This window comes from Drosophila hydei, unplaced genomic scaffold, assembly GCF_003285905.1.
Source record: "Drosophila hydei strain 15085-1641.00,03,60 unplaced genomic scaffold, DhydRS2 tig00008119-arrow-pilon, whole genome shotgun sequence".
Lineage (NCBI taxonomy): Eukaryota > Metazoa > Arthropoda > Insecta > Diptera > Drosophilidae > Drosophila > Drosophila hydei.
The window spans coordinates 5,395,241-5,411,433 of record NW_022045830.1 but is presented as its reverse complement, the minus strand read 5'-3'; the positions used below and the strand labels follow the sequence as shown (position 1 = coordinate 5,411,433).

At 40.0% G+C, this 16,193-nt stretch overlaps 1 protein-coding gene across 5 annotated transcripts in view; it reads right to left on the bottom strand.

Annotated features, from left to right (window-relative positions):
• The window catches only part of LOC111595977, a 100,751-nt gene that overhangs the window by 44,499 nt on the left and 40,059 nt on the right, over positions 1-16,193 (bottom strand). For 3 of the 5 annotated variants that reach the window (XM_030224839.1, XM_030224835.1, XM_030224838.1), the window contains exon 2: positions 11,380-11,794. The exons of 1 other annotated variant lie outside the window; for it this stretch is intronic. In XM_030224839.1, the coding sequence (XP_030080699.1) occupies positions 11,380-11,629 (250 nt within the window). In that variant the 5' untranslated portion in view covers positions 11,630-11,794. Of the gene's footprint in view, positions 1-11,379; positions 11,973-16,193 lie in introns of those variants that run through there. One more of the 5 variants, XM_030224836.1, reaches the window with a different exon arrangement.

Here is a 16,193-nt window from a genome sequence, read left to right as displayed (position 1 = left end):
TGATGTGCAAATTTAAATTAAATTTTTGCTGTGTATGCTCACACACACATACATGCCATGACTTTGCGACAATTGAAAGGCACACACACACACACACAAATTCAAAGCCATGTGGCTGTGTTCATATGGCAAAAATAAAGCTACATATTTCATGGCGAACGGAAGCTCAAAAAACAAAGAAAAAAACAGGCAACAAAAGTCGACAAAAAAGGGTTGGCAACTACAACGCGAACATTTGGATGATGTGTAGACCTATTCAGAGGCAAAATGAAAAAATATGTTATATAAACAAACAAAAAAAAAAAGAGAAAAAAATAAAATAAACAGCAACACGCAATTTGTTGTAGTTGTTTTTGACATTTTCATTTCGAGAATGTGCATATGTGTGTGTGTGTGTTGTGCCTACGCACACATGCAATAGCGCTCATTACACACACACACACATACACCAGCGCACGTGTAGGATACGCCACTACTACAGAACGCACTCAATCATAAATGAACACACACACCCAACAGCACACACACACACACAGCAGCACACGCATGTGATAAGCCGGTCGAGTAGCATGTGACCAACCGTTGAACATTTACACAAAAAGGAAGTTGTTATTTCGGCTTCCGGTTAAGCGGAATTGTTATTATTTATAAGCGCACATGACTCAGGTATATAAACATGCTTGTGTGTGCTCACATATGTACAAGTATACAGTAGCAAGTGATTCACTTCAATTTCGTCAAAACCACTTCCTGTTTAATTATACCCAAAGCGCAACGCAAATACTGCAACTTATGTGCCTAGTCGATATTCTATCATAGATATTTAGCTAAGCTTACTAATTATTATATTACGGGGTATCAATTTTCTGATAAAGCTATATCGAAGCTAATCATAGCTCACATGGATATATACTAATCCAAGATCACTCTGTAGTCCTGTAACTATTTTTGTATAATGTAGCAATAATGTAAGCCCAAGTGTGTTGTCATTCAAGCTTTACTCAACACAATTTACTATTGTTACATTTGACATTTGCAACTATTGGCAATTTGCATTGAGAATCAATGACTTAGGCAGGCATTGGTCATTTTAGCCAGCTACCGAACAGGCCTAAATTGACTGCTACAGAGTAATTTGGGCTCTCATTGTCAGCTTATTTGTGGGACGCTGCTCTGGCAGCAATTGATGCTGGTATTTATTGGCTTGTTAACTGAAAGTTCCTGATGGGAGGGGAGCGGAAGGAAAGTACAATTACCTGAATATTAAATTCAATTTTTGCTTGTGTTGACCTGTCCAAATATTCAGCTGTTCACGTGTTCAGCAATTTGTTTATCAATTTGGCAATTGTTTGGTTATTTATGTGATTTTGTTGTTTGGCAATTGTGCGAAAGTATTCGGAATAAAAATAATTAAACTTTTATATGATAATAAGTGCATAGCGCATTTAAAAGTGTGCTTTAATTAACCGAATACTCAAAAACCAACAATAAAATATGTCAACAATGTCAATTACTGATCGGCTGGCAAATGGGCAAATGGGCGAAAGGGAGTTATGGCAAAATGAATGGGTTAAAAAAGGGAATATGCGATGTTAACACGTGTATTTAAATGACAAATAATTGCTTAAAAATAACTGCAAATAAATGGGAAATTTTGTAAGAGAAACATTTAAATTACAACAAACAGCGTTGGGTTTAAGAAATCATTATAGCATGCACATGAGGAAATGCTATGGGAATCAATGTTAAATCTGTTTTCACCAAATTGGCTTAAAAGTTCTGTGTGTGTTTGAAGATAGAATGCATCACAAAGATTACTTTGATGTGTCAACAAAGCGCTGAATGGAAAATGTGAACGCATCAAGCGGAAAAATGGCATAAAAATAGGATGCGACATGTCTGCAGAAATAAATGTTGCAAAATGTTTTCCCAACTCCAGAGACACGCGACTGGAGCAAAAATATGCAAAGCAGCTGCGCTGATTGCTCCACACGCAGCGGCAAGTGGCATGAGCCAGGCGGATGCAACCCAACAAGATGTCAACAAAAATCATCGACTTGCATGGCGCGGAAATGAAGCTGGAAACGAGTTCGAGCAACAGAAGCACAAGCAGCAGCAGCAGCAGCAGCCACTACAGTTGCATTGGCAAAATGAAGCAATAGGAAACTATCAGCTAACTCAGCAGATTTTCCATTAAAAAGCAGCACAGATTGTGCGAAAATTGAATGTTACCACCTGGTATAGCCACTGTCGCACTGTGGGGCTGAATGCATTCATTCTACAAGAAAACATAAATCTTTAGTTCTTTGTTTTATAAGCAAAGACACGCAGGTTTAATTAATACAAAATTTATATTCAACTTAAGATCTCTTGAGTAGATTCATAGATAAAGTGGAGTATTCAATAATTGCAAATAGGCTCTGCTCTTTTATTGCTTATTCGCCAGTTTCATGTTGAGTGCGAGAGCTTCAGTATTAGCTTTGACAAGGGAATTGTTAAATATTCTATGCTTTAACGCCTTGGGCGCTGCTCTGCTCAGCAATTAGTCACTCATTACAAACACTAGAGGAAATTGAATTTTTACAGTGGAATTAGCCGATGCTGATGCACTGTAAGTTGCCTGCCTGTAGATCGTTAGTGGCTCAAGCAATAAAAATGCGCTCAAGTGTCGCCTGCTTAAACGAATTGTGTTCATTTCGGTTGTTGTTGTTGTTGTTGTAGTTTGGCTTTTGCTGCTTTGTCATTACAAGAAATCCGTGCAATATTCAGCGAGGAGAATGCAGCACACACAACAAACAGCAACACAAGCCAGCAGCAGCAACAACAACTTATATATAAAGTTGCGCGCACGGAACACTTCCGCAGGCGAAGAGCTTTCCGCTTCCGGTTGTGTATGGCGTATGACGTGGTGTGGTAGCTGCTGTTGCTTCCTCTTCCTTCTGGCACAGCTGCAACTTTAAATATTAACAGCTAAGTGGCGTGTGTCGCGACTCGTAGGTGTTTGTCGAGTATGTGTGAGTGTTTGTGTTGGTGTTTGTGTTTGTGAGCGGTGGAGTCCTGCTTCGATTTTTCTTGCGCTTATCGCTGCCCGTCATCGACTGCGTGCAGTAACGGGAACAACCCGAACTATGAGACCAGCCAGGTAAGGACCCGCCCCCGCCCCGCCCCCGCCTTCGTCTATTGGCCCTGCCCTATGTCGCTATCGTAACCCACTGCCGTGCCCCTGTCAAAGTGTCATTTAGATCGTAATGGTTTGATAAGAGTGCGCGCAAACACATTAAAACTCTTGCGTTACACCAGCAACAATCAGGAGTATCGATATTTGGCATCGGTTGGCATAAGCTACTCATAAGCTGATTGCCAGCCATTTGTCCTACGCCACAAATTCACTTACTTATTGTACATCCGCATTGTTGTGCGAGTGTGTGCTCTGAAAATAGCTAGCAATTAATTGAAATCAACAAAAGGCTCATTGAAGTCAGGTTACGTATACGCAGTGTGCGCCACTTCATGAACATGATTCAGTAATTACATAAATAAGCCGCTTGGCCCCAGACATCATCGGTGAAATTGGGGTGTAGCTCTTACAGCTAAACAAAGCGCAAAAAATTGAGATAATTAATTGGATAAGGTATTCAAATTTGTGTCTCATACACGTGCGCTTTCAAAACCAGCGCCATATAAATAAAATAATAATGTAAGAGAAAGGAAAATCAAATGCCAAGCCGAAAGTTGGATGCGCAACAATTTTTTAATTTTATGCCCAACGATTCTGCAGCTTTGAGGCGGGCAACCAAAGTGACTTTCTAATTAGTTTGGTTTGTCAAGCGAGCAACCCCAAGACGAAGATGACACACTTGACTCAATTTACACACACACACGCACACATGCCTGTGCGTATGTGTGCATCAAAACTCATATTTGCCTTAGCTTTTGAATTTAAAGAATGCTTAGGAGAAATACACACGAAAATGTATAAAAGCAGAGCAATGGGAGGACATAAAAATATGTTACAATGCTTCATCGTTACCATATGAAAGAAATTATAAGGAAAAATTTGCCCTGTCTGTCTGAGTAGATATGTGTTTGTCCCTGTATGTGTGTGTATCTGTGTGAGATGGCAACGCGATGCCGCAATTTCCGCAATTAAATAAAAACGCAAACTTAAGCCGCGGGCGGCGAGTGGTGGCAAAATGAATGTCGAGGATGTCGCTGTGGCGAAATATTTACATATGTTGTTGCTGGCTGCGGTTGCTGTTGCTCACACAAACACAACCCAACACACCCACACACACCTACACACACACTGAGAGCGAAACACACCTACGCAACGACACGCAACGCGTTGACGCTTTTTGATTTGAGCCTCAGCACCTACCATCAAATTTGCCCTGTGCGTGTGTGTGTGCGCCTTTAGTTCATTTGAATATCACACACATGCAATGGGGGTGTAGATACACACGCATGTTAATAGCTATCAACACCGTTGGCCTCTGTTTATTTCTGGCACGTATATTTAATATTTCTTGCTGGCTTTTTGCCATTTGAAGTTAACTTTTTGCCGTTTGTCTTGCTGGCAGGGCTGAAGGCAAACAGCTAAGAAACGGATATTTTTGGCAGTCAAGCAACCAGCCCAAAAAATCAAATAACAGCACAAAAACGAAACTTTGCTCATTTGTTGCTAACTGCGTATGAAAGAGAAATGAAAGAGAGAGCGAGAGTCTGTGTGAGAGAGAGAGAGTTATAGAAGCAACGTAGGTTGTATCTTTGTACCTTTATACCCTGAACCCATTGAAAATGTTAAATCGAGGTATAATGGTTTCGTTCAAATGTATGTAACAGGCAGAAGAAGGCGTGGCAGACCCCATAAAGAATAATTCTTGATCAGGACGACAATCCGAGTCGATTTAAACCTGTCCGTCTGACAGAAAGAAAAAGCACATTTTGTTCACATATATATACATTATGTATAGCCTATATATTTTGGCGATCAGAATGACAAGTTGTGTGTATATAGCTAGCTCTGTCTGCTCGCCCTTCCTTCTGCTTCTAACTCACTTCAAAATGAGTGTAAGCTGTCACTCAAAAAGGCCCCAAGAGCTCTGGCGTTGTCTTTTGAGAGACTTTTGGGTATAAAAGGGCGCAGCAGCAGCTGTGGACGATCAGTCATGACCTGGACTAGGTCAGTCGCTGTGCAGTTCAGTGCAAATGGTGAATAACTTTAAGTTTTTTTTTTTGTTAAATTGTTTAAGTTAAATAATTTGTATTTCTTTAATAAATATATTGCTGTTTCTTTTGTTTAATAAGTATTTCAATATATATTTAAGTTTTTTTTTTTGTTTTTTAACATTGTCTATTTGTTTAATAAATATTTATTGCTTAAATGTTAAAAATATATAATAACTTTTAATTATTATTAATATATATCAATTGTTATTACAATAATGAAGTTCGTAGTAATGTTCGGTAATGATCATTCACAATAATAACCATTTATGTGAATGATTATTACTGGTAATTATCATTAGTGGTAAAGATCATTAGCAATGCTTTTTCATAAGTTTCGTATGCTAATTAAGTTAACAGTTGAATGCCCATGCTGCCTTGTTCTCTTCAACTCTCTTTAACGGTTAATTACTAAATTTGCTTGTCTTCTAAATTTAATCATATAAATAATATTTAATAGCATTTTATGTTATTTACCTCCTTGTGATATAGTTAATTTATTTGTAAAGTGTGCGTAGTGTTTGTCATAAGCAATATCTTCGGTTAATTTTCTAATGTATTAAATGTTTACAAAAACATATATTTATATAATATATTTATAAATAAAAAAAATTTAAAAACGAGAATATGTATATATATATATATATATATATATATATATATATATATATATATATATATTATATACAAACCTTTTTAATATATTAAATAACAATGGAAATAATAGTGACATATTTTTGCTAAATAATCTTTTTATGTATTACAAAATATTTATGACAATTTTCTATCTTTACAGTTTTTTTAGAAAAAAATTTCTAAAATAAATAAAAAAGCCAGAAAAAAATTGTAAAACAATTAATGTATTAATATTTATACCTGTACTTACTATGTAAATATATATAATATATATCTATATATGCATTTATATCTATATTTATATCTATATGTATACCTATATTTAATTTTCTACAATAATTATTTATTTATTTGGCAAAGCAGACGTGCATTGTGATGGCAATGTTTTTAAAGTTAGATACAAGCTATTGAAAATATTAAAAAACGCTGATAGGACTGGGATCAGGGTATCTCCTAGTCGGACTCCCAGACTAGAGTTTTGTTATTTGTCTTATCTTTGGGAGCTACCGCTGCCGCTGCCTCTGCTGTTGCTGGCAGTTAAAAGAAGTACAAATTACAAATATCAACAACAGCAGCAGCAACAATCTAAAGTAAACTCGTTGCCTTGCCGTTTGCCGCCTCAAAATATGCTTTTAATTTTATATGCATAACAAATTTACGCAAAGTGCGCTCTGCCAGCGATCGCCAGGTGTCTTCTCTGTAAGTGTGTGTGTGAAGGGGAGGGATGACAGCCTCATGAAATTATATAAAGATGCTTACTAGGTCGTTGATATGCCTTGTAACAAGAGGCGCCAAGAGGCGACAAGAGGGTCGGCCTATGCTTAGCCTGCCATTATATTAAAATTGCGACTACGTGCGGGTTAAAATTGATGCCAAACTGTTAGACTGTCAGGCTGTCAGACTGCCAGACTACCAGACTATCTGACAGTGTGCCAGACAGCTGAGTACTGCCTAGCCTAACTGCCGTCTGCTATGAAAAGTGAATTTTGATAGATGATGTGCGCTGTGCTCTTCATATGTGTAGTCCATAAATATGCTGCTTGCCACTGAGCGCTTTAAAATGTTGACTCCTGATTTATTTGGCGATGCGAGATGTGCAATTATTTTACAGTGCACACCAGTTACACTTTGCTGGCGCCTTTTTTAATTAAACGAAATGTGCTTACGGGTTACAGCTTACACGCCGTTGCCTGCCCGAGTGGCGACGTGATTACATATGTGCCACAAAACACGACCACAACGCACTTTGGTGGCCAAATAAAAACCATAAATCCCTCAAAAATTGATGCTAAGCTCAGGACTTAAAACGACACACGAAAACACACATACACACACAGACACACACATACATGCAGACAGACAGACACGCACGCATAAAGCACTTTTAAGCTCGCTTAATGTGATGCACAGCAGACGAAATCTGTGGTAGTCACCTCTACGCCGATATACGTGTTTAACCCAAAAGAAAAATAATAATATATGTTTACATATGTATGTTTTAGTATGCATATTTATAAAGAAATAAGAATAAAAATATAGCACTTAATTAGCAACCTTGACTTTCGCCGCTGACACGTCGTCGCTGCGTGCTGTTAAATTTAAAGCTGCTTCGAAACTGGCAGCTGGCTTTAAAGTGGCAACTGGCAACTGGCAACTGGCAACTGGCAACTGGCAGCTGTGGCAAGCGAGCTAGTTACCTCGGGCATGCCACCCGCTGCTTGGTGGCAGGTATTTTGCCTTTTGCTGCGCTGGAATTTTGTGCAAATAAACACACACAATTTTTAATTTACCTTTTGCGCGCTTCGCTTGGCGCATTTTTTCTCATTTGAAGCGAAATCGAGACAGCTAGAGACCCATAAGCAGCGGTTGCCCCACAGTTTTCGTGGTGCTACTGCTTGCTGACTGTGGCTACGACTGTAAATGTGGCTCCGTCTTCATCTCCCACTTCGTCTCTGGCTGAGGCTGCGGCTGCGGCTGCGGCTACTGCTAGCAGTCATTGGCATCGCTGCAGCTCTTTGTCTTGTGCTGAATTTTTAATTTGCCTGGCAACCATCGAAAGAACACGGCAGCAGCTACGAGTTACGAGCTTGGGTTAAGTGTCTGCTTTTACCTTTTCTACATTTGATGAAGGTCAGGCCCATGTGATTCAACAGCATCACCATCAACAGTAGCCGAAGGTTAAGTGCTCAGCTCTTCTACTTTGCTGCCTTATATGTATCTTGGCTCGAGTGCGCTACAAATTGAAATATTACGTTCTGCTACAGCGGCCGCTGCTGCATTTGTGCTCAGCCAAATGTGGCACATTCGTATGGACACACATGTGGCATAAAATTTACATTTACTTTTTCTTTGTGAAGCGTCGCATTGAATTTAATTACAATTTTAACAGCTATAAACGCACAATGCTCAACTATTGACACTGCCTGAGAAAATGGCATGCGATGAGCGCATGGCCAACGGCACGTATACGCAATAACGCGAAAGTGGCATACGCGCAGCACAAATATATGGCAACATTCAGTGGTGCACCAAACGTGTGGCAACGAGTGGAGCGAAGGAGTGGGCGCAGAGTTCACCAATGCAGGGGCAAGAAATGCTGACCCAGTTTGACTTTGGCTTCATAACTAATTCACATACACACACAAATACCCCCACTCACACACACACGTGCGCAGATCAGGAGCAGTACATAAAGCATCCCTGTAACACGGACCTTCTAGCACCTGTGCGCGTTGTGTACACACATCTGTCCAGGACTTGCAGTGGCGGGAGAGTGTGTTGGAGAGTCTGACCGGGTGTTGCAATATAATTAAGCTGAAATAACATAAGAGCATTGTGCGTGGAGACTCCACACAAGTCAGTGTGTCTGAAAAGTTTAAAACTGATGCGACTTATCCGCTAACGAACACTTTAAGATGAACTCAAATGTAAGTGAAAAAAAATGAGAAATTCTTAGATAAATATCACAAGACAAATACTCAAAGATGAGACTGACAAAAGGATATGAGGAAAAAATTAAGCATAAGTTTATTCTAGCCCCTGCCACAATCCCTCGATCAATTTTGCATCGAGCCAAGTGGACAAGTGCAAACGTAGAATGAAAATTTTATTCTGATTAAAATCATGCAGACCTGTACATATGTCATGCATAGTTCGACTGTCACAAGAAGCACAGGCAAACACTTGGGGTCAAAGGCTCCTTTTCTTGGCCACTAAAAGAAATTCCAATTCAAATGCGAATGCGAATGCGAATACGAATGCGAATGTGAATCCAAGCTAGTCATACATGTACATGTGTGCAAACTCAATCTAAATGCTATAAACTGCAAGACGTACTCAACGTTGTAGACGTCGTCTACGTCGTCGTTGAGCTTGTCATGTGACAGGACCAAGGACTTAGCCGGACTACGTTGTTGTACACTATGCCATATGTCGATAAAAAGGCATACGGAAATTTTTATGTCCCTCAACGTCAACCTCATTGCAAATTGTTATGTATGTCGCCCGCTCTCTGCAAGGGTGTGTGGCTGTGTGCTTGTGTGTAAAGTAATTGTTGTGTGTGTGTGTCCTTTTACGGCTTTGGCAATTTTCTTACCGGCTAAAACCAATCGATTTTATAGTGCCTGTCCAACAACGTCTTCGGGCCGAGCATTGAGTTCATTTTTTAATGACTAATTTTGCCAGCAAATTTAATTGGCCAGTGTCCGTTTGGCCTGGTCCCAATCAATCAATCAATCCATCAGTCAATCAATCACATGTATTTGTAGCCCACTAGTTGCAAGCATTTTGCATTTCTGATGACCATTTGATATTTTTATAGCGACATCGCGTACCGCATCGAAGCGGCCCGAGCAAACTGAGCTCGAGCCCCAAACGCAACGTAACGAATCGAATCGATATTTATGATTATTTAATAAACTCAATTATATGGCCAGCCGCTGCCATTGCGTGTCACCTCCTACCACTTCCACTCTCTCTCCCTCTGTCTGTGTAAGAGAGGTTATTGCGCTCGAAGTTTCTTTTGAATGATAGGCAGGTTGTAGACTCATTCAACTTGCAGGCAACTGGCATTTTTAATTTGTTGCTAATTTGACATTTAAATGTATACGAAAATGCAATGAAAGCCCCATTAACAGTGGCCACTCAATAAAATATTCACAATTCCATTTGCGTCCATTTTGTTTTTGTTTTTTTCCAGTTTTTTTTTTGAAGTTTCATTTCCTTTTTGCGTCTCAGAATTTTATGCACTTTAGCCAAACTTTTACAGTTTGCCATTTGGCATGGATAAATGGATAGCCTTTGGTTGAGCAGAGAGGGGTAATTTGGGGGATCATAGGTTGAGCGGAGATGGTAAATTGAAAAGGGAACAAGGAAGAGGCAAGGGCCAACTCCATGCCAATACATAGCTATTCGTTATGTGTGTGTGTGTAGTTGACCAGTTATTATCGATGATTTTCAAGATGAATTTTTAATTTGAATTTCGATGGTTGTTTGGCTTTTACTTTTTTATTTTTTCGTTGAAGTCTCGATGGACATGAAAAGCTCGTTAGCCGCTTAGAATTCATTTTCAATCCCACAATGCCACACAAATGTTCCAGCAAGTGCAACAAACCCAATGGAGTGGCATGTTTATTTACTGTGTCCCCGTGGCCAATTCTCAAAAAAAGAATTGCTGTTGTTCGCTATATCTATTCCTGTTTACGGCACGTAGCAACGCTCAGCAAACATTTAAAACAAGTCAAGCTGCCGTGCCAAGATAACAAACTTATTCACACAAACACATGCACACATAGACGCAGAGAGACACACCCACACATACACACCTCCGTGCTGTCTGCAACAGAATAAAATACAAAACAAAACCTCAATTCAAAGTGAATAAAAATTGTTTTACAGCTGACGTTTGCTTTGCATTTCAAATAGTTCAGAGACTCCGAGTCGACTCAGACAGCCATGCAGTCAATCCGAACCGCTCCTTCGAAATGGTATTCAGTGCATGTCAAACCTCTTGCAGGAAAACTTGTCCCCGACCCGATTCTTTATCCAGCTGCTCTTAACTAATTCCCGTCGCTGGTTTGAAAGGTCATTGTGTTAATTGGAGCGTAAGTGATGGCAACTGTCGCTATCTCCGTTCCACCCGATACATACGTATAGCCTGTGCATAGCCACATGTGGGCGCAGGCTGCTTGTGCAGCCAGTGAAGCGTTAAGTGTTGTTAACCAATACTGCATTCACTTAGCTGCAACTAATATATATTTAGATATACCCACTGTAAATAGCAAAGGTGTCCAAGACTCAGCTTTGAAAATGAAATCGAAGCATAACACAAATAGCTTTAAGTTTGCAGTTTAATTAATTAGGTAAGCTCACAATAAATCTGAAATAATTAATTATTTAATATGCTTATTAATTTCTGTCATGTTAGTTGACATCAAAGAGTGCTAGAGGCATTCGCGATTCATACAATTTAAGTTCACCCCAAGCTTTGGCTTTGGCTTTGGCTTTGGCTTTACTTACCCGAACGGCCAATGGTTAGATTCAGGTCTGTCTCCACTGCAGTTGTGGCCGAGGATAACGACTTGTCGGTGGGCAGGGCCGGCGGCGGCAATGGCAGCGGGCCCACTGTCGAGGTGGTTGTCAAATCGCAGCATTCGCGCTCCGGAAATTCACTGCAGCGTGCCAGATGAAGGGCGCCGCCAAAGAGCGTGACCCAAACACTGAGGCAGCAAGACAGAATTTTTAGATTTTTTATGCGAAAGCGGGTCATGTTGGCCGGTTTGTCGGGTCTCGCTTTGTTCCCGTGGACGGTGCTGGAGACGCAGGCGTTGCGCCCGACAGGTTGCTGATTTTAATATTTCTCCTACTTTTGCCAACACTTTGTGTTCTTCCTTTAATTTTGTTGCTCGCGAATCCCTTCGCACTTTATAAACATCTGTTTGTAAATGTATGAGTGCTTTTAATGTTCCATTTGTGTCAGCAATGGCATTATTGTTGCAATTTTTGCTGCTGCTGTAGCTGTTGCTGCTGACAACATTGACTTAATCCAGAACTGAGCTCGCTTCATTATGTATATTGTTTTGCTTTAGTTTGCACAGTGCTTAACATAAAAACGCTTTGTATTACACCTGCTTACAATATATTTTACTATGTTGTGTAATCAAGAGATCGCCATAAAATGGAAAGCATAAAAAATGAATATTTCAAGGTTCGTTTTCTGTTTTTTTTTCCATTGACTTTAAAGCATTGTCTAAATTGTTGAAAACGAAAATATCTTGAAATAGACAGCAACCAGAACGAGATAGAGCGACAGGCAGCCAGCCAGCCAGCCAGGCAGGCAGACAGACCGACTATGAACAGCATTTACAATTACTTTCGACAAAACTTCTATAGACAACAATAGACATAATGCAGCAATAAGGACAACAACACAAATACTCGTATCCATAGGCGGCCTTAAAACGGAAACGCACACACACAGCACGAGGCTCCAGAGACAGCGGGGCAGTAGGAGATAGAGGGAAGGGCGCCATGATGGAAGAGTCGCCCACAGCAAACGCTGAATAACATAAAAAACTTTTTCATTTACAATTTGCTCACTGGGTCTATGGCAATGCAGCCAAAGTAGCAGCAATCGCTACAACCACAATAACAGCAACAAAAACAACGACAACGACAACGACAACGGCAACAACTAACAAGAAATGTTGAAAAGTTTTAGCGAATGCGAAAAGTTGTTGTTGCTTCTGTTGCTGTTGCTGTTGCTGTTGCTGTTACTGTTGTCGCGACTTACTGCGGTTTTTGTGTTGTACCAACGTTTTAAAATTGTTGCTGCTGTTGTCGGCCCAGTCAGCTGACTGGGCAATGTAACTAGGATCGGGGACCATGGCGTATACGCAATATGCAACTGCGTTCAAGCTCAACTCACTTAAATTAATTCAGTTTGCTGCGCTTTTTATCGAAGAAATCGCTAGCAAATGTTGACAGAATCAATAAAAATATAATTTGCTGTGATTTGGCTCAAAGGAAAATGCCAACTCCTCCCGCCTGCCAAGCGCTAATGCACTCACAAGTGCCGGAAATCGTCAGCAGGGGAAAGCAAACACTTCTGTGCACAATCATGTAAACAAACAGGCGACAGCGCAGGGACGGACAGACAGCAGGCAAATGCCGCGTGCGTCTGCTAGAGCGTTAAAAAATTATTGCCAAACAACAACGACAACAACAACAACAACGTTGACAACAAACAGCGATGAACATACAGATACAGACATGTTGCAGTCAATCACCAGCGGGCGCGAGTGCACAGGCGACGAAAGTTGCTAGTCAACGAAGCGAACGTAGTCAAATACAGTGACACACACACATGCACACACACGCACACACACACATACATTAACAGCACATAGTTGAGAGGAAGGAAACTGCAAGGCGCGAAGGCGTTTTCTGCATTTCCCTTGTTGTTTCTGCTTGAAATGATTTTTTCGCTACTGCTGCTGTTGCTGCTGCCTGTCTATGCTGCCTCATGGAACATAACGAGCCGCACACCACGCAATAACATTTTTTTTTTAGTTTTTTATTCTTGCGTTTTTTTTTACATTTTGCAGCGCGTCGGCCGTTTGAGTTGTGCACGTTGTCAGCGTCAGCGTCGTTTGCTTTTGAGCCAAAAGTGTTGCCATAACGAGCGTAAAATGGCGGCAAAAGGACGATGACGAAGAGGAGGCTGCCAAAGACAACAAGCGGCGTGTTCTAAAACAAACACAGTGTGTGTAAGAGTATATATATATATATATGTAACTGTGTATGTTCATGAAAAAATAACGAAGTAAAAATTGAAACTAAAATAAAGCCATGTTTGCTTCACAAATTGTTACGTGTGCCTGCCTCTGCCTCTGCCCAGCTGCAGCAGCCACCACCTTTGGCTCGACTTTTGGATCGCACTGAAAATGTATTTATTTAAAGTTGCAAGTTGCAAGTTGTTGCATAAGTTAATGCAAGGCTGCAGCACCTGAACTGAAAGTCATTGCCAGAGCTCTGTTCGTTGTGGCCAGCAAATTTGTTGCTAAAACGTTATAAGCATATTAAAATATATATATATATATATATTTGATCCAGCTGGAAAATTGGCCAACACAAACTAAACTCCACTCAGCAGCTGTGCAAATAAGTGTGTCAATGGTCATGCTTTGAGTCTGGTCGGCTTAACAGCCCAACAATTCGAGCTCCAGCTGTAAATTTAAATAGTTCTGCCATGCTCTCTCTGTGCTTGTAGTTCAGCTGTCTCTGAATGTGTGTGTGGGTGTGTGTATGTAACTGACCAAACAAGCCAATAAATATACCACAAATTGTATGCAGCCAGTGTCAGACAGAGAATTAGCTCTGCATGAGACATTGTATTGACTTGGGCAAGTTTTTGGTGCAAAGATAAAATGCCCAACCGCATGCCATTCACATGCTGGCCAAAAGGCAATTTAAATTGAAATTCTTCAGTTGAAAATTCAATACTAATAAAGACACAAAGCAGACAAATCAACTCTGCCACAAGCACACTCGCACATTGACACACACACACAACAGAAGTACAATTCCATTCTCCATGCCACAGGAAGCTACTTAAGTGCATTTTCCATATAATTTACTAAGGTGTTTCATGTCGCTTGTAGTTTGTAGTTGGTAGATCTAATTAGGCCTCTGTCAACGTCTCATGAATGTTGCATTCTCGTTGACTGACTGCCGACAAATTGCAACAGACTTGGGAAGCTCAGATTGCACTGACTTTTATGTAATTAAGTGTGGTCTGCCAAACAGCCGCTGCCCCCCCGAACAACGACGGCAACTCCCGCGTGAATATGACTTGTTCTGGAGCTTACTTCAGTAACAATTGTCGTCTGTGCATTACAAATGCAATTTGACGACTCACAATTGCATTACAACAAACAATTAATGACCTTAAATTACATAATTTTATTATGTTCATGGCATTTATTATTTTAAATATAATAAAAGCATATTTCAGTTACATACAATGTGCGTCTTTAATTGATGCTGCTTTAATTGTAGCTTATTTAGGCAAATTAGGACTTCAACATGAGACTAAAACATTTGAGAGAATTGTAAACACTTCTTCAATTCAATTCAATCAATTAATCAATTTTCGTTATACTTAACTCTTCTTTAAGTATTTAAAGTATTTAAAGACGAAATGTGAAATAATAAAAAAACTGGAAATCATTTTAATAACTGCATAATTCTAGCTGAGCAACTACAGATTCAGAACATTTTATTTAGGACTCTTAGGAGCTTATATGTTGACTTTGGCTTAGGTAATGACACTTTTCAAAGGGATTTAATTACATTCGCAAACTCTAATGAATTCGTAATAATCTCCAAGTAAAACAAAAATATTTGCGTACTTCAGCTGCTGCTGCTGTCAGTATTTGGCTGTGAGTCGCCTCTGAAATTAAAGTGAATTGTGCGTACTTTTTGATAACAACAACAACATCAACAGTCACTGTAAGATTGTTGAACACGAGTTACTGGCAGGCAATGTTTCTGGCTGTCTGTCAAGGGGTCGGAAAATCTGTCTCATATATTATGCAGTGCGAGCTTTATTGTTTCTGAAAGTTGCAATGAGTCGGCTCATCCGATCGTGTTTCTCTGTGACCTTGTCCGATTGCTGTCAAGTGCTGGCATCCACCTGCCAGTCTCAGTCAGTATCTTAGCCTGTATGTCGTTTATTGCATCTGCTTACTTTAATGGAAATACACATCACAATTATAAGGCAGACAGACAGCAAAACCCCCTTCACCAAGCAGACTTATGTGGCGTATACGCAACGTGGAAATTGCTTGATTACTTTTGTGTCGTTTGTGTCGCTGTATTTAAAGAAATTCAAATTGAAATCTGTAAGCCTCGATACAGCCGCTGGTGAAATCTGTAATTCATGTGGCTCACAGCGTTTAATCCGCTTCGAATCACTCATGAATCTCACGCTGAATAGCTTTTCTGTCAGTTGAAAGTCCATACGCATATATTTGACTCTTCTGGGTTCCGAGTATTTTGCCATTTTATGGCCCAATTTTACGAGTATCGATTACAGGAGCTATGATTAGACTGTGTGTGTGTGGGCGAGTGTGTGAATTAGAGCAGCTGACAAATATAAGTCAATCGATAGAACTCTAAACTAAATAAACCATTTTAATTGCATGGCTGTTGATATTCGTGGGGGCGGTCCACAACAAAGCCGAAGCACTCGAGTTGAAAACAGCAATAACCTTTTGGATTTTACAGTTTGAACTTTTCATTATCGATTTGAGCAAATGCCAAGAGGCATG